At 41.5% G+C, this 21,844-nt stretch overlaps 1 protein-coding gene across 3 annotated transcripts in view; it reads right to left on the bottom strand.

Moving 5' to 3' along the window:
* The window catches only part of PIBF1 (progesterone immunomodulatory binding factor 1), a 97,727-nt gene that overhangs the window by 11,088 nt on the left and 64,795 nt on the right, over positions 1-21,844 (bottom strand). For 2 of the 3 annotated variants that reach the window (XM_044437873.1, XM_044437876.1), the window contains 3 exons: positions 18,258-18,360; positions 15,919-16,049; positions 12,263-12,347 (listed from right to left, as the gene is read on the bottom strand). In XM_044437873.1, the coding sequence (XP_044293808.1) occupies positions 12,263-12,347; positions 15,919-16,049; positions 18,258-18,360 (319 nt within the window). The remainder of the gene's footprint in view (positions 1-12,262; positions 12,348-15,918; positions 16,050-18,257; positions 18,361-21,844) is intronic. The other variant, XM_044437875.1, reaches the window with a different exon arrangement.

Below are 21,844 nucleotides of genomic sequence, written 5' to 3'. Positions count from 1 at the left end.
TCTCTGGCAATTCCTGGGCTAAATAACCCAGGCATTGTGCTGTGATGTATAAAGCAGGTCTATAACTTTTAAAATAATTTAGTAGACTGCGAAGGGAGTGCTGTGGCAGTCATATGCATCCGCATCAGCGGAGAATAAATGATTCTGCTTTGCACGTGGAAGCAGTTCACTACCCGCAACGCACCTCTACAGACAAAACCAAGTGCCTTATTCGGTAAGGCAGGGCAGGCAATCTTTTGTAAACGTTGAGTTCTTGAAGGAAGTCCTCTCCAGGAAACAACCACCAAAAAGGAACGCGTTGGTTAAGTGACAAAACCAGTACACTAATGTACTCTAACATAGTTCAGTAGATCCTACTCAAAAGTGTTATTTTTGATAGCTTCATGATGCTGCATTCAGAAACAAATAAAGGTATATATGTCTTTTTTCCTACAGCTGATATAGCAAGATTGGTATATTTAAGTCTTTACAACATGATTCAATTATCACAAGTCCAAAGTCACAAATTGTGGTTGCTTACAGCTTACTCTCCATGCATCAACACCAAACACAAGCCTTTCAGGTCCTAAACCAGAAGATGCGGGGGATGGAATGACTGGGACCAGCAAAGCCAGTCCACATTGTCCCAGTCCTGGACTGGTGTATGATGCCTTTGAACCATACTGTACTGCTAGAAGAATCCTCCTGTGAATTGGGCCATACCAGCTTTTGCTTATAACCAAGCTCAATCTGTGACAAGCCTTATCATTGCTGATCATGGAGCACATTTATTAAGGCATTCTTACCCTAGCTTTCAATTCTCTGGATTTGTGGAGCTTGCACCAAAATAATTCTGGCTTAAATTGTCAGGGCTTTTTTTAATAATTAGATTTTCCCACTTATTAAAAAGGAAATTTATTATTACACTTTTCCAAAAAACCAAGAACACCAAACAAAAGGCAAAACATTGCTGGAGTAGAGAGGAACAAACGAATAAGCATGTTCAGAATAGCTTACCTCTAAATGAGCCTGCCTTTTCTTCTCTCTTCACCAGATTGCCAATCAGTGAGAATGATTATCTTAGCTTTCAAAATGACCTCACGCTTATCTCAGTTGAGGTTTCCTGCCACCCTTTGCATGCTACTAGAATGCTGATAGGAACACTGGATTCCTTTCAAAACACTAAACCACCCCCAGTGTAGTCAAACTGAGCACGTTCTACATAATTCTGCCAGCAGCTTCTGAAATCCCTGTTCAGAATTCCAACAAAATCCATGAAAGGGGCCCCTTTCCGGCAAACCCTAATAAAGTATGTTATTAGTTTCTTCCAGAATTTGAAATATGATATGCTGAGCTTCAACCTGGAGTAAAAAAAATACAAATGCACCAATTTGCCAGCACTTCCGTAGTTGCTGCATCTGTCACAATTTGTCGGGGTTTGAAGTCTTACACAATTATGGACATCATCAAATGTGTGTTGGATGCTAGGTATCAAGAAGTCCATTCAGCAAGTTGTCATTTATACAAGCAGTAGAACCTTGAAGGGTATAATAGTAAAAATTCTCTCTTTTTTTGAAGTCATCTTAAATAAAAGGGCACAGCTGTGCCCCTTTAATATGTAAATATTTACATTTCATATCTAAGCAGGTGTTCTGTAAAGCTCATAAGCTTGCTGCTCTGTCTATATAAGCGGTTTATTTAAGAAGCATCCATCTGAACCAATTTCCACCTTACCTGACATATATGGCTGGAACAGGCTCTATTTGTAACAAAAGTATTTTCTCCTTAAAATATAACTCCTCAGTTACATTAAGCATACTTTTGTGATAGAAGCATATAGGAAATAATTATTTAAAAACCTGTCTGAAATGTTTGTATGTGTGTCAATTTTAGCTGAATATCTGTCTGTTTGGGTGGTTCATAAATATATTTCGATTTGTATTTTCTATGAGCTGTCAAACTATGACAATATGCAGGAAAATTAAGATTCATAACAGCTGGATAGCTACAGCAATGTGACTGAAATATTCACAGTCCATCAATTAATGGATATAATCAAGAATCTTACCTTGTAAATATTTGAAGGAATTCACTGCTAACTAACTTCTTACCTTAAAAATAAAAAATAAAGCTTGCCTCTTTCCAAAGTACATTTCTTACACTGTGTTTGCCTGTTCAGCTTTGCAATTGAAACAAACAAATGTTTGTTTGCTTATGTTTTGGGGAAGACTTCCTCTAAATCAAAACCTAAGGTGCTTACACTACTTTGCTATGAATTTACATTACAATAAACCTTGCTTATTTTTTGTAGCATATGCAAACGATGTTTCCTGAAAGCTGAATTGCATTCAGCACATGTTTAGTTTATACAACACAATAAAAGAAAACATTTCTTTGGGGGAAAAGGTCTAGTATAAACCATCAAGTTATTCAAAAGTGCCCCCTCCTGCCTACAAAATGTCTACATGAATGGGCCCATTTGTTAAAAGCTTCCAGGTGTTATAAATTCGGTAGCTTTTTTGTATTCATATTCATGGAATAGAAAAACACAATAGATAACAAAATGAGAGAGAGAGAGAGAGAGAGAGAGAGGTGCTAATAAAAGAGCACAGTAGGAACCCAGAAATGTCTTGACAATCTCTTAACAGTGTAATTGTTGCTTGCTTCTCTAAGCTTCAGATGAGAGTAGCTCCAGGGCTTACTTGTGATACAGAAATGTCCCTGTAATCTGCTAGGAAAAAAAACCCTACACAGAACGTTAATAGAAACTGGGATCTCAGAACAGTAACGTAGCAGAAGAAAAATGATAATTACCTTGTGGCTGAACATTTAAAAGAACCGAGCATTGTTCATCAGCAATTTTGTCTTCAGAAGACTGAACAGGTTATAGCACATAGGCAAAGAGGAAAAAATCATCCTGAAAACGGTCATTCTGAAGTTGTCCCTCCCCACACACACGGAGAATGAATTTGGCTGAAGACAGCTTAACCAAAGAGTGAAGCTTTGGTTAACTAAACCAGCTTACCCAAAGAGTCAACTTTCTCTCTCATTTGCCACAGAAATATGTTTGCTCCATCCTGACAAAGCAGAAAGGTGGTAACAACAACTCAATATTTAGGAGTGCAACTATTTAGCTTATAGCTATGACAGGCCTCCAAACATCCTACACTTTAGAAATAGTAATTAATGTATAAAAGGTGAGAATCATGCTAACCAGTCTTCACTAATAAACTGGTGGGGGGGGGGAGGCTGTTATAGGGAAGCTTCTCCATATGCCACATGATCTCAGTATCAGATCAGATAAGCCGGAGTCATTTCAAAGAGGCATGTGTCTGATTAGCCTGAGGACAAATTAGATCATAGACTTGGTAGCCCTGCAGAAGAAAAGTCATAGAGCGCCCCTCCTTGTGGTGACAGGACTTAAGGAAATATGCCAGCCTCCTGCTCCTAAAAGTGCTTCCTGTCAGTAACTGAATGTCAGGAGAGGCATGGGGGCCTTTAGCATTGGGGGAAAGCTGCATAAAGGCTGGGAAACCCTAGAAGGGTGCACTGGGACCAGAGGGAAGCCTAAGGTTCACCAGCCCAAATTTACAGTATTCAAAATTCTGTGTGCAAATGTTAGCAATCCATGGGCTTGTCATTAGTCTGCATATTCAGCACAGGGAGTTTGCAAAAATAAAATATATACTTTTGAGTACTGGAGCAATGTTCACTACAGTCTGCATCTCCTCTCTGCTCTCCCCTTGACACTTTTAAGATGAAAGAGTCATTCCTGGCCTTAAGGTTGTTGTATAAAGCAGCATGAAGTTAAAATATTCCTGGAGCAGGTAAGATTTTGTGTGTTTTGACACTTGTTCACCCCAAGTGCATATCAAAAGGGTGTTTTAAGGGGAGGGTGCATGAAATGCATGGACACTCACCTGATGAGGTTCAGTTCAAGAAAAAAAAGATTAATTCTATTGCACATCTCAGGTCAATTCATGTGCTTTTGAAATTAGTCTCCAGCACTCAATAAAATTTGAGACTTCCACGTGAGGCCATTCTCTTTCAGCCAAGGATTCTACTCTCTGAGAAGTACTGGGAATAGACAGGGCCTCCTATGGGAATATATGTGCATGAGATGAAGGGAGCAGCTTCTCCCTGACTGGTTTGCCCAGGATGGTCTTTGAGCTACATGGAGTTTAGCACATGACCTGACCTGCTGCAAAAGGACCTGGGCTAGACTGTATGAGAGAAGAATGAATGCTGGAATCCCTGTGGACAATAGGCCAGTCATTTCCCCTCTTAAGGAGATCAGGCCTGCAAGAGGATGACCCCTTGTCCGGAGACACCTGGGAATTACCTCATCCATAGCACCTAGCAAACACAGGCAAGGAATTCAGCCCTTACTCAGAGAAACAATAGCTACGGCCATCCAGAGGCCATCAAGCCACATTCCAACTATTAGCATAAGCTTGGGAAGCTCATCTTTCCCATAAAAGAATGCAAGGAATATTAGGGCCTTAGGAAGGGCTCTCTCTCTTCCAACTCCCCCCTGCAATACTTCTGGATCCACAAGCTCTACTGCAGCAGGTAGAGGTACAGGTAATGCCACAAGTAATGCCTCCTGCCCCTCTCCTTCTGGCAGTCTATGTTATGTAGGAAGCTCTCTCTCTCTTTGGAAAGATAGAGTAAGATCAGGATTCAATGGGAATATCTGCTGTCTGAATCGCAAGGGCTAAAGCTTCTGCCTGCTCTGCATTTTTCTGGTGACTAGACTGCCCTTTTCCTGCCCAAGTGCTGTGTTTTGTGCACATGCGAAACCAGGGCTTGTTATCTCTGGCTGTGTGTGTTGAAGCCCAGCAAAAAGTCCCAGAACTTCCAGGGCAATCTGGAGGCCAAGATCCTCCTTTTGAGATGCGCTGCTCCCCCAGACTCCCTGGCCCAAGCACCCTTAACGGGGAGGCTGGATATTCCAAAGGGCAGCCATATGCACAGCCTTTTGCACTGTGTGGACAGCCCTATTATCTCACTCTCTCTGTGTCTTTTGTTACAGCATGTTTTTCAAGGGTTCCGTAAAAAAGAACTGGAAAGCTATCAGCAACCACATAGGCTCTGGCAGGGGAAAAGCCTGCCTTTTAAGGCATGTGCAATGTTCTTTCATCTCACACAGATTTATTTTAGCTGAATCTGGCCCTAAATTCTCTATGCAGAAAAATATAAAACACAGTATGTCAAGTGTATTTAGGCAAGTGGATTACCCACCGAGTAATGAGACAGACAACAGTTTAAAAACAATATAGCCATGGATCTTCAGCATCGAAGGGGGCATGACTGAAAAATGGAAGTTTGCTTTTTTAAAAAAAAAGACTGAAACTTTTTGATATTAAGTACTGTTATCTGAATTGAGCATCTGAGACAGGACAGGCCTGGCTCTGATAAAGCAAGATAATGCTGCTAGCAGGCCATCTGACAGTTTGCCTGAAGTGTGTTGGAACCTGCTTCTGCTTATCTACCTCTTAAACCCTAGACCTGCCTCCTCCTTGCACCTGGTCACTCTTTGCAACCAGACCTAGGGAAATCCAGGGTCACATTCCCATTCAGCTACCATGTCAACTGGGTGACTCCAAGCCTGTCGCTACACCCTCAGCCTCAGTGGTGGCAGGGAAGCCTGGTAGGCCACCTCGACTTCCTTTGAGCAAATGTATGAAATAAACGAATGGAAGGAGCAGATCAAACATTTTTGCTCACTGACAGCATGCAGCTGGGTTTTGTATTTTTGCTGACATTATCTTGATACCTTGGCTCAAGAATGGATTTTGTTATGGAAGCAGCAGTGAAGCCACAGGCATGGAAGGCTGCCAGGAACCAGAGCAATACTCGAGAAAGCTGCAGAGGGGCAAGTAATTCAGTATGTGCTTTCTGCATTGATTAAACAGAATCGCTCCCATTCAGTGACAGAGACATACATGTGTCTACCTGACTTTCAAAGCACTGCCCAGCCAGCTAACCAAGGGAAACTCATGTAAATTGGCCAGTCCAGAGCCTTGGCAGGAACTATAATCAACTCCTAAAGCATTTTCACCCACTAGGGAGGCCAACGGGTTTAGCTAATACATGGGCACGTGTTGTTTCACTTCTTATTCTTGATCCAGGAATGAATTCTACTGAACAAGCCCTGCAGACATGTGTGGGCACCACTGTTGCAGCACTTGCAACTCTGGCTTTACGGAGTGCTTGCTTCTCTCGTGCTATGGTTGTCCTTCTAGCTTCAGATGTTTGACAGCCTTGGTGGATCAGCGTGCGCATGTCGATTGATCTTGTGCCAGGGTCTCCCAGGAGGTAATGTTGATATCCAGGGACTTGAGAGAGGCTTTCAGCGTGTCTTTGTATCGCTTCCTTTGCCCCCCTACCGTGGGACACTGCCCTGCAGTGTACGTCTACAGTCAAGGAGCAAGGAACCTCACTGAGCACTGTTTCCATTCCCCAGAATCAAACGGTTGATCCTTTGCTCTGCTCTATCCTGATTATAGCCTCAGAGTCTTTATTATTTATTCATTACATTTAAATCCCGCCTTTTCCTCTACGGAGTCCAACATGGCATCCATAACCTCTTCATTTTAGTATCACAACAGCCCTGTGAGGTAGTTTAGGCTAGGAGTCAGTGCTTGCCCCGAAGTCATCTAATCAGCTACATGGTTGAATCTAGCCACACTTTGAACTGAAGCCTATGATATTCCTTGAGTTTGGATTTAAATGATTAATTCTTGTTGCTTGGGTATCTTTCACATTAAAGTGCTTCAATTCAGCTCCTAAGGTGCATTTGGAGCAGTTTCCAACAGTGCCTCAGCAACAACTGGTCCTAATGCCTGTGCGTTTCTAATTTAGCACGTTGGCTAGGCAGTGGAAACACTTGCTTCCAGAATTGGGCAAGTCAATGGAACTTGCATAATGGAGCTCTCCCAACCTGTCCCAATCTAAATGCTTAGCATTGCCTCTAATTACAGTGGGTATGTTTTGAAGTGCTACATCCCCACTGGGTATTCTGTGACTCCTGCTTGTGCAACAGAAGCAATGGAAATACAATACTTCCAAGGAGGACCATGCTGTGGATCCTTCCCTAGCATCTCCCCTACTACCTCCTGGTTGCTTACATTTCCAGGAACAGAGTCCTCCAATCCTTTCTTGAACCCACTTTGTGGACTAAGAGAGATTTCTTTGCCTGGTACACCTAGGAGAGAAAAGTCTGCCTGCGGGTAAAGCACCATTGAGTACAAAGCTGAGTTCCTTACAAAGCTTCTCCCCACTCCTTATTTCGGAAACCTCAATTTCTCCTTTCTCTAGCTGTGTTAGATGCATTAGAATTACTTTACTGATACATGCGCAAGTGAGCTGGCATACAACCACACAGTTTCTCTTTCTCTAATATGTTCATGCCTGTGTTAAGCATAAATTCTTTTAAAAATAAACTTTTTAACCTGTGCTTAAAAGTTTTTAACCTGTACTTAAATGGTTGTTTAGGCTAACCCCCCTACCCCCAACACCCACTCTGTAAAAGTATCTATTTTTCTACTTTATTGTGACATGAAACAAAGAACTGGTACACATCCTTGGCCCTTCACTTATTGTTACATGTGTATGCTCACAAGGCCAGTGTGTGTGTGTGTGTGTGTGTGTGTGTGTGAGTGAGGAAACCAGCAAGGACACAAGGCAACGAAGTGTTATTCCTTTGCTACATATATATCAACTGTTTCCAGTATGAATTTCCCTATTTTACCCAATAGCATCTTAATGAATAAATGACTATAGATACTTTATATTTAGTATATTAGCACTCTGTATATTTATATACAAGGACTATAGATTCTTTTACTGGTCACTAGGTCAAACTAATCTTTCTAAGATATTAAAAGTGTGACTTGACTTTTACCCCTTCCTATACTTATGAGATTTCACCACACTAATCTTATACTGAGGTCAAGAGGATCTCCAATTAATCCTTATTCATTTTTTGAGTGAGATGGCTGTAATTTACTGTAAAACATTGTAGTGTCACAATTCAACTATGCAAGCGGGTATCTTCAGTCTATATTGACCCTACATGCCCATACATATATGCACACACACACACTCTCTGAGATGCCAAAGGAAATGAACTCTGTTACCTGCAGTTGTATCTGTGAGGCTCATCATTCCCTACCCCTTAAAAATACTGTATTAACAAACAATTGAGAAATGTTAAGTGCTCTCTCCTGTTCCAGAATCTGCCACTGAACAGCTGTTCGGCAAGAAGAAAAAGCAAGGCAAAAGGCTAGAAGAGAGAAAAGGTGCAAGACCAGAGGTTAGGGATGGGGAGAAACAGTGAGGAAAGGAGGTGTGCGATGAGAAAGAACAAGACCAGAGGCTGGAGCAGAGTAAGCTCACACAGAGGAAAAGGGGCAGGAAACAGCTCTTCCCATTTTCCCTGCTCCCAGACTCTAGCCTTGCCATGCCCCTCTGCCCCCCCCCCCAACATACCCCTCTCGCCTAGCCAGGTCCTCACAGCAGCCATTACAGGACTTGCTACACCGTCCATGGAGATATTTTAAGGTGGTGCTCAGATCAGTTTCTCCAGTTCCCAAATGTGCCATGGGTACAAAAAGTCCGGAGACCTCTGAAATGACCCAGTACAGCATGAACCGCCCAGAGAGCTTCAGCTATTGAGCAGTACAGAAATTAAATGGTGGGCATGTCATGAGTGGAGCTGGCTGGAGCCGGGGGTCCGACTTGATGGCCCAGGAGGCCCCTTCTGACTCACTCTGTTTCTCTGTTTCTAAACCATCAGCATCAGCATCACCACACTACCAGCACTGGATAGAAGGGTTATGAAATCCAGCTGACATTAGAACTACCTGGGGAGGATAAAAGTTCAACACATCTTAGTGATTCATTAGCTCAGTTCATGAGCAAATATCAGAAGATAATGTCTTTACGGTGTGATGATGGGATTCAAGGTGCTGGTTTTTCTCTATAAAACTCTACAAAGCTTACAACTTTGGGATCAAATGAAAAATCTCCTCCTGTACAGAATCACCTGTGCACTAAGGTCAGCTAAAGAGACCCTCCTCTGAGTGTCCATTCACTCTGGGATTCTGAGGGCGGCCATGCAAGAGAGGACCTTTCTGCTCACAGCTTCCCTGGCTACAGGACGATCTTTCTAGGGAAGCTAACCTGGCCCTCACTCTGTTGTCCTCGCAGGGCTAAGCTTAGGATTGTTTTTGTTTTCCCAGGCCTTTTAAGATTGGTAGCACTGCTGGTGCTTTAACCTCCTTTTGGAAGTTTTAAAAATCCTATGATTTGTCCTGTATTTTCCTGTACTGTTATCTGTATTTGAAAGATTTACTGTTGGATTGTTTGTTTTATTATTGCCATGCTTTAAAATGATTGTGTGTGTGTCTAGGCAACTTGTTCTTACAGACACTTAACAAATGTAACCGATACATGAGGGACGCTGATTTTGACAACTGATATTCCATATCTCTAGTATAAGGTCGTACTTGAATGCACGGTGGATATTTCATCCTCCTGATGAAACAGGACTAGTGCTGATAATTTATGAATAGTTAGGTGTGGGGGAGAGCTTCTTGAAACGCCACTGAATACATGGAACATATTTAGAACTGTTAATACCTTGCACACACATTCAGAAAATGTGTGTAGAATTATTCTAAAAGCTATCACACACTTACCTACGTAGGACATTTCAAAAAACCTTAGACAGTTTATGTAATTTCATTAATATTTAATTTGTCACCTTTGTCTTTTCATGCATTTAAAAAATCAGTTCCTGAGAAACAATTTTTTTCACAAAGGCTGAAATGAATGAGACTTGTGTTAATGCTTTCTGACACCATGTATTAAAAGCATAATAAAAGGGTATAATTTACCTAGTGTAAGTGCTAGCACAGTTGTGAAATAGCATGTGTATCACAACTTAACAATTCATTACACAGCCAAGGCAATGTCATCCAATAAATGTATTAGGAGACAGATGGTGGCATTTAATGGAAATTAATGTACATGGAGTTCTTGACACAATGTACAGCTCTTTGTAATTTCCATTTCACCACCTGAAAGTATTCTGCCAACAGCTAAGGTAAGAAGGCACTTGTAAAGCAGGCTCAAAGGGCAATGCAATAACTGAAAAGGTTAAAATTAACTGACTATATTTTAATTGTTCAAGTGGAGTATTATTTAGGATGGGACCAAAGTACCAAATACAGAGCTTGTTATATATGGTGGGGGGGGGGGGAGACAGATTCCTGCTTTTGTGCAACTGAGCACGTTCAAGAAACAGATGATACTCTAGTAAAGGTGGCAATGGAGTACAGAACTCCTCCCGATTTCAAACACCCAGAATATTTCAAGGCCAGTAGGGACCTTGGGAAAGGATCAGGTGGTTCCTGTGCCCACATTCCCCTGAAAACTTTCTTTCCCCACTTTGGCAACCTCAGGACATTCGCTGAGGGGAACAGAGAGAATGGCTTTGTTCAGATGGAACACTAAGCTGCATGAAAGAGCTTTAGGTTCTTCCTGTATTCCCTGCTTTGTGCTTCCTGGGGCAAGCTCTTCTCTTCCTTCTGACTCGTAGCTCAACAGTGCCCCCAAGAGCATCTGGTAAGCCGGCACCATGCTGGGTAACTTGAACACACCTTATTTCATTTTATGGTCCTCAAAAATGCAACCAAACATTAAGCATTTTTCCCTTTGGTTGACTGGTCCCAACCAGTTTATTTATGTATTAAAGATCTTTATATACTGTTCTCTCGGAACACTTTACAAACCAGTTGGCTTTATTAAGATGTAAGCTAAATTAAGAGAGTCGGTGTGGTGTAATGGTTAAAGAGTATGGGACTGGGACTCAGGAGATCTTGGTTCTAGTCCCCACTCAGCTATGGAACTGCCTGGTTGTGCTAAGACCGAGAGGAGGAGAATTATTTAAACTACCTTGAGTTCCTTGCAAGGAAAAAGGAGAAATTAATTAAATAAATAGATAGATGATTTTATAGTAATTGAGAAGCTGGGTCTAGTGACTAAATACTGTTCCAATTTGTTGGCTAAACTACTGATCATCAGAGATGGCAGCTATCACATTGGATAAACCAATTTACTATCCCAGGTCCCTTTAGGCGTCCGTTCTTTACTTCCAGAAGCTTTCCATATGCCATCTAACTGGAAACCAATATGCTGTCTCTGAGAACAGCTTTGCATGTGATCAGGAACCCTAGACTCTAGTCCAGTGGGCAACATGCTACTAGTTTATTTAGATTGATTTTATTGATTACATTTGGAATTTTCTCTGTTGCTTTCCCCGTATTATTTTCCCTTCCCCCTTTCCCATAAACAAACTTGTTTTAGAAAGGATTTCTCAATAAACTCTTTCCCACATGAAACACAGCAGAGTTAAAATACTACTGCTGGCATTTTAAAAAACATTTAAAAACAGGGTTGTTCTGTTCTGTACACGTGGACTTTGGGAAAGAAAGTCCAAAGCACTCTCTCTCTCTGTAGTGTGCTACAGGGAGGTGGCCTTAAGAACAGGACCCCAAAACACTGGACAAATGGTGGTATGTCAGGAAGTTCATCTTGACTGGAGGCAGCCTATCTCAAATTCTTTTCCTGGTAAACTCTTAGGAAGCAAGGTCCACCAGGAAAAAATATCTCAGGCTCTCAACAATTCTGTTTCCCAGTAATGCCCATGTTACATTATACCTGGTCATGGTGGAGAAGCAGACGGTAGAAGAAGCACATAAACTGGAAACTGGAAGCTTGCTGAAACATCTTCATGGAATGCTGAACTACTGAGTTAGTAACAGGTCCTCTTACTCCCACAAATATACGAGGAAAACAAAGCTGCATTGTCCCAGCAGATTTGCGAGTAGCAACATGGAAGGGGAAGATATCACATTCTAAATAATAAATGCATGCCCATCAATGAAACGACTGGGCAGAGGATCTTCCTTCTCCTTCCCTGGTGGTGGTAGGATCGGGGAGGTGCTTTTGGAGCTGCTGTGAGCTCCCACCAGTCATAGAAGCAATCGGCACTGATGCCGTGTTTGAGCAGTGGGGCCACATGCCTCAGTGCCAGCCATCTGAGGCAGCTGGAGGGGCACAGCACGGTGCGGGGGGAACCTGGGGTACACACTGTGTTGGATATTTAAGTATATTTCTGAAACTGCCCAGGAGAAAAACAAAGCATTCTCATGACTAACATGTTGAGAAAAACCTATATATGGTAATAGCTATGCTAACACAAGAAGATTACCTCACGATGATTTAGAAGTCTCTCTAAGTCTGCTGCCATTTGATTCTTGACACGCAGCAAAGCTGTCTTTTCTTTATTTAAAAGACTGGCAGAAAGAGGGATAGTATTAGGAAATGCAGTAATAGCAAAGGATGATTTCCTCTAATCTTGCATTCTGGTTGCAACATGAATTTTTAAAGCAATTGTTGGCAACCATGAATACATACCAAAGCAGCAGCTTAAAGAAAAAAACTGTCCTAGTTAAAACCTGTGTTTACATTGTTTTGAAAAGGAAGGCATGAATGCTTTCTTTAGGCTGTGAGCAACAGACCATATAAACTAGGAGTTAAAGTCATTGCAAATGTTAAATATACTGGCTTCAATGGTTCAGGCTCAGGGTTTTTAACTAAATGGCAGGACTGAGTCACCTGAATTAATTTTCTTTAATATTACAGTATACAAACAAGGCACAATAAATTTAAAAAACTGGTTTCATTTATAGCATTATTCAAGCATAGCTTGGGCTGTCACAGTTAAAGGAGGTTGTTGAAAAACTGGATGGGATTCAGCCAAAAATGATGAGGAAAATGCTGAAATGACTGTACGTATTTAGAGCAGAATTAAAGTTTACAGGGAAAAAGTGGAGGCAATATGTTTGGCGACATTTTAAATAAAGGGAGGGAATTAACAAGTGTGTCATAATGAGCTTCTTTATGCTATTCTGTTCTTTCTTGGTGAAACTGAGACTAAGGAAGACAGAAAGGAATCAACTGGTAACACTTTTGCTGGCTTTTAGGCTAGGTGAGTAAAATTAGGACATACGGAATGTGGTCAAGATGAAACACTTTAAGTTCTCAGGGATGTTCATCCTGGAAAGTTAAATATGGGGACTTTTAATACGCAGCCACACCCTGCACTTGTCCAACAGAAACTAGCATTTCTCCTGGCTCTCAGCTGGACTAGGTGGGCTCAAGGAGGACCTTAAATATTCCATAATGCTGGCTGTGATGACCAAACAGTAAAAGGACTGAAATTAGCTTATGGCAAAGATTAGATGGGCAATTCTCATATGAGGGTTCTTCAAAAAGCTTCCTCACTTTTATATTTTATAAATATATTTTATATTTTGTTTTGCTGATGGCGTCAAAAGGTTGGTACGACATTGGGAAAAATGCATCACAAAGGAAGGGCACTATGTAGAAAAATGATGTAATTTGTTTTGGAAATTCTTAATAGTTTTAAACTTTTTGAAGAACCCTCATACTTTGTGCTACAGCACATGAGTGTGCCATGAGCACATCATCTAATTAAAATAATCAAAGCACTGCACCAGGACAGAGAAACTGCCCACTGAAGTAAAGTACTGCTGCGTCTCTGCATGAGTCAGTGCTCTAGCTTTGCTTCTTGCTAATCATCCTTCTGGGACTAGGCAATTGTGCTGTAGGTCTGCATCATTCATTTACTGCTGATGCAAAGCTACAAAATCATCTACTGTACATGTGGATGAGGCTGCCTGCCATTTCTCTGGGGCTGACTCCTTCCAGTTAGGAGGCACACCCAGAGCAGTGCCCTGTGATTCTGAAACACTTTAATGTTTAGGGCTGCACCCAGTGTTGGTCTTCCTTAAGTTCCATTCATTTCAGTGGGCCTGCTCTAACTTGGGCTAACACCGAATACAACCCCCAATGTGTGAGAGAGAAGATTATCTCCAGTCGCACACTGCCTCTTGCTGACCCAGAGGAAAGAGGGAGCAAAGCTGTAGAGCACCCGAGCCTACATTTCTCAGGCTTCACTTCAGCTTTGCAAATGTCTGCCATGTAATATGCAGAAAAGGACAACCTCCTGTGGACACAGGGGCCCCATCTGGCCTGCACAGGCTGAGCATCCTTTATGGGCCCCTCCCTAAGCATCATCCCGCTGGGGTGAGCAGGACAACCAGGAAATGCGTTATCATCTCCAGTCGGAGATATGCTGGGAATTTACCTGCATCACTTACTACTCTGCTCGCCCCCAGCTGGGTGCAAGTGGCAGGGGAAGAAGGAGCCTGGCTTGGCCAGGGCTCGGAGAAGATGGCTCTTGCAGGCCCGGAGCAAGCCCTGTTTGTGCTGCTCCGCCTCAACTGCGGTGAAGGAATGGGCAACCCCCCTTGGTCAGTGTTCCCAGGAGCTGACTGCGACAAGCCCACACCTGTCCCTTTATCCACAGAGAGAGGGGCACAGAGTGCCATGTTTCACTGTACATGCAGAAATTAATTTTTTTAGTAGCAGGGCAGGGGCGGATGATGCTGTGGTAGGGATGGCTCTTTAGGAGGAAGGCCCCGTCCTCTATGATATGATCAGGTTTGCTCCTGTGGCCTGGATCTGGTGGTGGCAGTGTAATGCAGCCCATGGACCAAAAGTGGCTACCTTCTCATATAAGCTTTCTAAGGCTTGAGAAATTATTGCTTTTACTGATTGTGTAAAAATTGCTTCCAGGGAAAAGAAAGCAATATGATGCAGAACATATATAAAATATTGTAGGCATCACACAATTATCTGGTAGACACATAATTCCAACCTATGGTTTAACCCAAGGTTAGCTCATGGTTTGCTACCCTGCCCAGCATAGTTTTCTCTACCCGTGGGTTGGTTGTTTTCCTCCTCCTCCTTTCTACATCCAAATTTATTTTGTGGCACAATCAAACAAGAAGCCATCAGTTGTTCGTGGTTGCTAAACCATTGTTCACATTTGCGTTACACAACAACCTAGAATTCAACAACCCATGGGTTAAATAAACAATGATAAGGCTTATGTGAGAACCAGGTGGATGTCAGAGAAGTGCATAAAGGCCTCCCGCTGGAACCATTATTTTTGAAGTCAGTGACACCGTGGGTTAGTTTGCATGGTCCAGTAGCCAATCAAGTAGGTTGTAGCACAAGCAGACTGACAGCATGAATGTTCAGGACATGCGGCTTGTTCTGAAGTTTGAACTTGGGCAAGAGAGGTGACACGAGGGTTGTTTAACTCTTGCACCACCCCTGTCATCAGGGGGCAGAGCACATGACAAGCCACAGTTTAAGTCTTCAAAAATTTCCCAGCGCACCCTGCAGCTCACTGTGCCGTAAACAAGCCATGTGGACTGCCCATATTGTGTGAGCCAGGTTTCTGTGTCTTTCCCCCTTCTTGAGGATGATGCATGGTATTAAGCCCTGAGAGACTGTGCTTATTATTCAGAGACATCAGATCATTGACCTATGAGATAAAATCTTCACTTAAGCTGCTAGGTTGCAAGGAGGCAGCATGAGCAAGTCATGTCCCGTGGTACTCAAGAAGGCACTGGAGAAGCCATGCGTACAGTTAGGATGCCAATACAACTTCCTCACGTCTGTGTTTACTGCCCCTTTGAAGCAGTTGTTCAATGGAGAATTGCAATGCTTTGTAGAAATGGCTAGGCCAACAGGAAAAGCAAAATTTCCTATGCAGTTATAACGGTGTGCAACCAGTCAATGTAATGCACTGACATGCAAATAAATAATGCAATAGCCTTCATTATGTCGACAGTCAATAAAAACCTTCAGAGAACCTTTCAGTTGCAAAGTTTGCTCATACCATGGCCTGCTACTAAACTAAGAGATTTTTAAGGAAAAAGATTTTAAAATTCAACTAAAACTATCTAATCCAAAATTTTGAATACTTACTCAATATCCTTCTCAAGTTGTACAATCTTTTCTTTTTGTACAAGAATCTGAGAATCTCTCTGTTGTACAGACTCAATGAGGTATCTGTAAGGCTGCTGTACTTGATTCAACAAGGAATTACTTCTGTCACGCTGGAAAGAAAGAAAAATGTGTGCTTTTAGAGACGTGATCTTCGTCCTGTTCATTATTTAAAGAATAATCTTGTGAACCACTCGGAAACACCATTTTTAAAGCTGTGGTATGCCGGAGCTAAAGGCAGCTGATTCAAAGATGCGAACCTAAATCTTTTTATTATTATCAGGATAACTGCCTCCTATAAAACTTCTTAATACTGCTAAAGTGAAGTATGGAATTACCAAGTGCAAAGCACTGATGTGCTACTTTCCAAGGTAGAACAAATTATATATGCTAATTTATTGTATAATTGTAGTATTTGACATTATTTCAATATTCTGTGCTTCACACAAAACCTTTACTTTCCCCATAAATAGTGAAAGATGCATCCTAAGAGAAAGGATTATGTGAGATTTGTTTGATTTCATTTTTAATCGGGATTTATCCAGCCTGCATCTTCCAGACCAAACACAGACTTGCAATCTGTGGTTGAAGGCCATCTATTTCCAAGCTAGCAATTTGATCTATGGACCAAAAACACTGTGTTCAAAAGTATGGAAAACGTGCAGTTTTGAAAAGGTGTACAAATACCCTTTAATCAATGGAAGAATGCATAGAACACATTTGGAAAAATACACATGAAAATGTAAATTGATTTTCATGAGAAAAAACTATGGTCTCAAGGTGGAATGAGAAATTCCAAAATGGAATTTGAAAAACTTCAGCTAACTCAACTTTGTTCCCATTCCTGCCAAAGAGATAAGAGACATAATAATAAATCTCAATACTACACATAATTAAATCAGCATCTGTATATGAAAATTAATTTCCCCTTTCCCATTAATTTCAAATCTCAGCACTTATGAACATGCACTACAGGATTCTTGTTATACCATGAAATACAAGTCTGGAAGTGAAATTTCTTTAGCTCCGCCACCCAAACCGAACTGGGCAAAATTGGTTTCAATTAGTCTAATTCAGCTTAATTCAGCTGCAGACTGGGTTGCGAGCATGAGCTGTCTAGAGGAGATCCCTGCCCAGCATACCATGCTGTGTACAGCATACCACAGGGGAATTCTTTTCTGGTAGCTCATCAGTGTACAGGTAACATGTAACCCAGTCCTGAAAGCCGAACAGCAGTTGTGAAAAACTAGTTCTGAGATTATTCTCATTTGTTACCGCTCAAGTGGAGGCAACAAAAACAATGTGGCCCAGCCGCACATACCAGTCCCATGACATGGGTTTCATGGGAGGATGTGTGGGGCTTACAGAAACAGACCACATGGTTCAAGTAGTTCATGTGGGGAACTCAAAACATGACAGGCCGCTAGGTGGAAAGGAGATGGCAGAAAAGCCTTTTCTGACACCCTCTGGACAGGATGGAAGTATTTGAACAACCAAGCCTGGAATACACAGATGCCTAGACTATTATTAATTTTTGTGTTAAAGATCTATGAACTGGAAACGAATCTAGCAGCAATGTTTGGCTAAGGCTTTCCCAGACAGAACTAAAAAAAGGGGGGGGGGGCGGTACCAGTTGCCACATAATAACTTAGAAATCATCTGTCCCCAACAGATAAAGACCTGGTTTTGGTGACATGACGACCCTTCATGCGTTATTCCAATAAGTAAACAAAGCCCAGCTCACCCAGAGTGTGTGGTCCCCCACCCCCCCCAACCACCTTCTTTGGCTTCTCAAGTATCAGTAAAAGAATGTTTAATTAAATTTCTGCAAAAAACCAGATTTAAAAGATTGTTAAGAATTTTGCTCATTAACCAGTGATATCAGCAATTAATTACTTGTGCATGCTAAAAATCTCAGGAAACTGAGCAGTCTAGGAAAATTGGTAAGTTGGGAGGTAAGTATGCTATAATAGATAAGAAATCTGCAAAACAACTGTATACAAGCAGTGATATTGCAGAAAAAAATAAAATACCTCGTGAACATTGAACCAGTTTTGCTAGTTCTTCCCTTTTCAGAAACAGAGACTTATCTGTCTAGTCTGTGTTTTTGTTTAGTCTGCAGAGTAATCTGTCTTTTCATCTCTGCTTTAATACTACATAAATTGCTCTGAAAAGGATTAGTAGGTATGTGTTTTCCCCAATTGTCCGAATAAATGCATTTAAAATGCTACTTTAAAATTCCATTCTATACATGAATTGTGTGTGTGAGAGAGAGAGAGAGAGAGAGAGAGAGTGTGTGTGTGTAGTTGACAGTCGTATACCTCTTGTGAAATCTGGGTAACCTGTTCCTTCTGACGCTCCAGGTCTTTTGTGAGCAACGTGTTTTGCTTTTCTAGCTGTAGTAGCCTTCTTGCCAAATGGACGCTGTGCCAAAAGAAACAAAGGAAATTTCAAATGGAATGTGTTCAAAGATACGATAAATGAAGCCACATAGTGGTTCTCCCTTACTTTTGATTTACACATTAACCAGCAGATCGAACAATAAAGACTCATTTTCAAAGGCATTTCAGTAATCTCACTTAATAGAAACTTCATACGTGATACTCGAGTCCACCATGTCTGCCACATTGCAAAAATCCAAGACCCATTCACTCAGGCAAGCCATCTTTTTACAATATGTTGCTTATTCTGTTCTTAGGTGTGAGACTAGCAAACTTGGTAGTTAATAAGCTTGATGGGTTTAACTTGCATGACTGCTGTAAAACTGATTAAGCATGTTTGAGGGCAGAGGATACGGCTTTAGGGGCTGAACTGAATTTTCTGGTACCACTCTTAGGAGCCCATATCCCACACATGTAGTTTCAATGGGTCAGAACAACAGTATCCCATACTCCCTGCTCTTTCCCATAGCATAATTGTTTTAGTTTGCTTACAGCAGCAGCCGCCTCTATCTGTTGCATTTTAGATGATTATCAGAAAGCATCCACGGACCACAAAATTATCTTTAGGCACTCATTACAGAAAAGCATCCCTTCCACTTGCACTTATCTAAACCATAGTAAATTATAAAACCATTGGAATAAACATATGAAGTAATTTATCTTTATAAAAGAAAAAAATAAAGTATTGAACAATATGAAGTTTGTTCATTACTGTGCGAGCTTTTTGGTAAGTGATAGGGGCTTATGGCAAAAAAAACAAAGAAATGTAGAATGAAGGAGGGGGAATAATTTATATATTCAGAAATAAAGACAAAGTGCCTATATTCTTTTTCCAAGCACCAGTCTATCTAAAGACTTAAACTACACACATAGAAATCTTTCTACGTATCTCATTTTGGGGGCTGGATGATGATGATGAACATATTTTAGTTAGCAAAAATTGTATCCCGTAATTCCTTTTGATATACTATAAGCAAAATTAAGCTTATGTAACTTCCACTAAATTTAACTGGCCCTTAACCTCATTTGGATCGCACTCACCAACTGTAATGCAACAGCTTCAAGTACAATCTCTATGCATTAAGCAACTTTTCCATTCCTTCCTGTGGCTAGGAGAAAACCATGTGCAAGCAGCAGAAGACAGACAGTTTATCTTTGTAGCAGCCCTGTTTTAATACAGATGGGTAAGGTGGGAAGTGAGACTTTGGCCTGTATTCTTTCATGGGAATTCAGTGAAGGCAATCCATGGAGGAAACAAGCGCAATGGTCAGAACTTGGAAATGTACTGGCATTCCTTTTGCTTGGGATCACACATGGAACACCCCTTACATGTTTCAGAAGGATGCCTTCTCTCCCTCCCTCATCCTTTCTAGCTAACTCTCTGGTGGCTCTGCTTGAGCATGAAACAATCCATGGATAGTAAGGGTGCAATTCTACACATGTTTAGACAGAAAAAACTCCTAGCCACATTAGGACTGTAGGACCTTTCTGGGGTTTAAACATTAAAAAACGCTCTTTCCCTGGAATGGAAAAAAATCCATTGTTATTTTGTCATACAATTGGTCATACAAAAAAGTTATTGTATGACCAATTCAAAACGAGCATCTGTCAATATAAATTTTAATTTTTCATTCTTATATGTTAATATAACTTGTTTCTAAAATGTTGGTTCAGGGAAGGCTGCTCGGGAAGGCTGTTCACTGAACGAGCTTTCAATGTAATGATATACTAAACACTATCTTCACAAAGTTAATAAAAGTAGTGAAAAACTGACTGAGAAATAATGCTGAAATAGCCAGTTAAGGTAACAGTACATTAAATATTATTGAAATGGAACTCTCTGCTTTTGGCCCAACTGGAAGGAATCTGTCTCATCACAATAGCATCTTATTTTTTGACACTCAAATGGATTTTTTATTTATGGATATTTTCATACAAAAATGTGTCCTTATGGAGCTTCTGCGCCACTCAGATGGTTAATGACACTTAACACCATACATTAAAATACAACAATATGCACAATCCAATTTACAATGAGGTATGTGTAAAGAAGGTCTGCCCATAAAACAGAGGCACTGGAGAAAAAGTATCTATCTGATATGAAAAAGGCTCTGTCTCATAAGCCATCACTGTAAGGTCAATTAAACCACTGGGGCCAGAGTTCTACAAGGCAGGCGAGGCTACAGAGAAAAGCCCCCTCTCTCATTCCCACCCGCTGAACCAGACCCATTTGTGAGCTCTTAGGGTGTGGGCAGACTGATATGGGAGGATATCATCCTTAAGGTAAGCTGGGCCTAAACCGTCTACAGCTTGAAAGGACATCACCAACACTTGGAGTTGTGCACTGAAACAAATGGGAAACCAGTGCAGCTGTGGCAGGACAGATGTGGTATGTCCCACCAGCAGTCTCGCTGCAGCATTCTAGACCAACTGCGCTTCCTGAAGCCTCACTAAAAGTAGTCAGTGCAGAATGCGTTGCAACCACCCAGCCCAGGTGAACACATGCAGTTGGTGTTCCAAACTAAGCTGGCTGAAGACACTTCTGGCCACAGCCGCCCCCTGAGCATGTGGGTGCAAAACTGAATCCAGGAGCATCTTCAACTGCAAACCTAATTATTCAAGGATAGTAGTACCGCCCTCCAAAAGAAGCTGAATTCTTATTCAACAATCACTCTGTCTTGCCCAGATTATGACTCAGTTTATTCGCTTTTATACAGATGCTGATTCAGAACATCAACAACTTCCCTGGTAGATGAAAAGAAGAAACAGAATGGCTTGTCTATTGATATACACTTCAAAATAACCCGCAGCCCATCTCCAGATGATAGTGCTTTCTGCCTACCGATTTTTTGCTGCAATAAGTCTTAAAATCAGGATGTAAAACCAACTGATCACATTCCTAGATGGGAGATTTTATCATGAAGGGCATTAGATCAGTATCCAAGCCCTCCAAATATTAATTCCACGCTGGTGCCCCCATAAATTGCCCCAGTTGTTCTAGGAGATTACCTCAGTTGGGAGTTAGATGGATGCATGTGTTCCTGTTGCTTCTTTGCACAAGCTTCTGAGACCCAGTTCTTCTGGGTTGCCTTGATGGGAAGATAGTAGTGGCAATATTTTGTAGTAGCACTAATCTTTCCTTCAGGATGTTAGCCTGATCTGGATGTGGCTACTCTCTCCTTAAAAGATCACATTCGTAGGCTGGGAGTACTGCTACACCCAGTTCTACTGCTGATGCTGAGTCGAAAGAATGAGAGCCAAGCTTTGATGATGCAATTGCTACCACTCAAAGTTTAATGTGAACTTTGATGAAGCATGGGAAAGCAAGAGTTTCTCCGGCAGAAACACCAAGCTGAGTGATCACAGCATGGAAGACCACAGACATGTTTTGCAGCAAGCATGGACACTGCCTATCAACTAGCACCTGCCGTGTGAATGCCATAAAAGTATCCGGTGGCGATGTTTGT

Source organism: Varanus komodoensis, unplaced genomic scaffold (assembly GCF_004798865.1).
Source record: "Varanus komodoensis strain SLA01 unplaced genomic scaffold, ASM479886v1 scaffold31, whole genome shotgun sequence".
In the NCBI taxonomy this organism is placed as follows: Eukaryota; Metazoa; Chordata; class Lepidosauria; order Squamata; family Varanidae; genus Varanus; species Varanus komodoensis.
The sequence above is the reverse complement of the archived record's forward strand: the minus strand, read 5'-3'. Positions and strand labels throughout refer to the sequence as shown.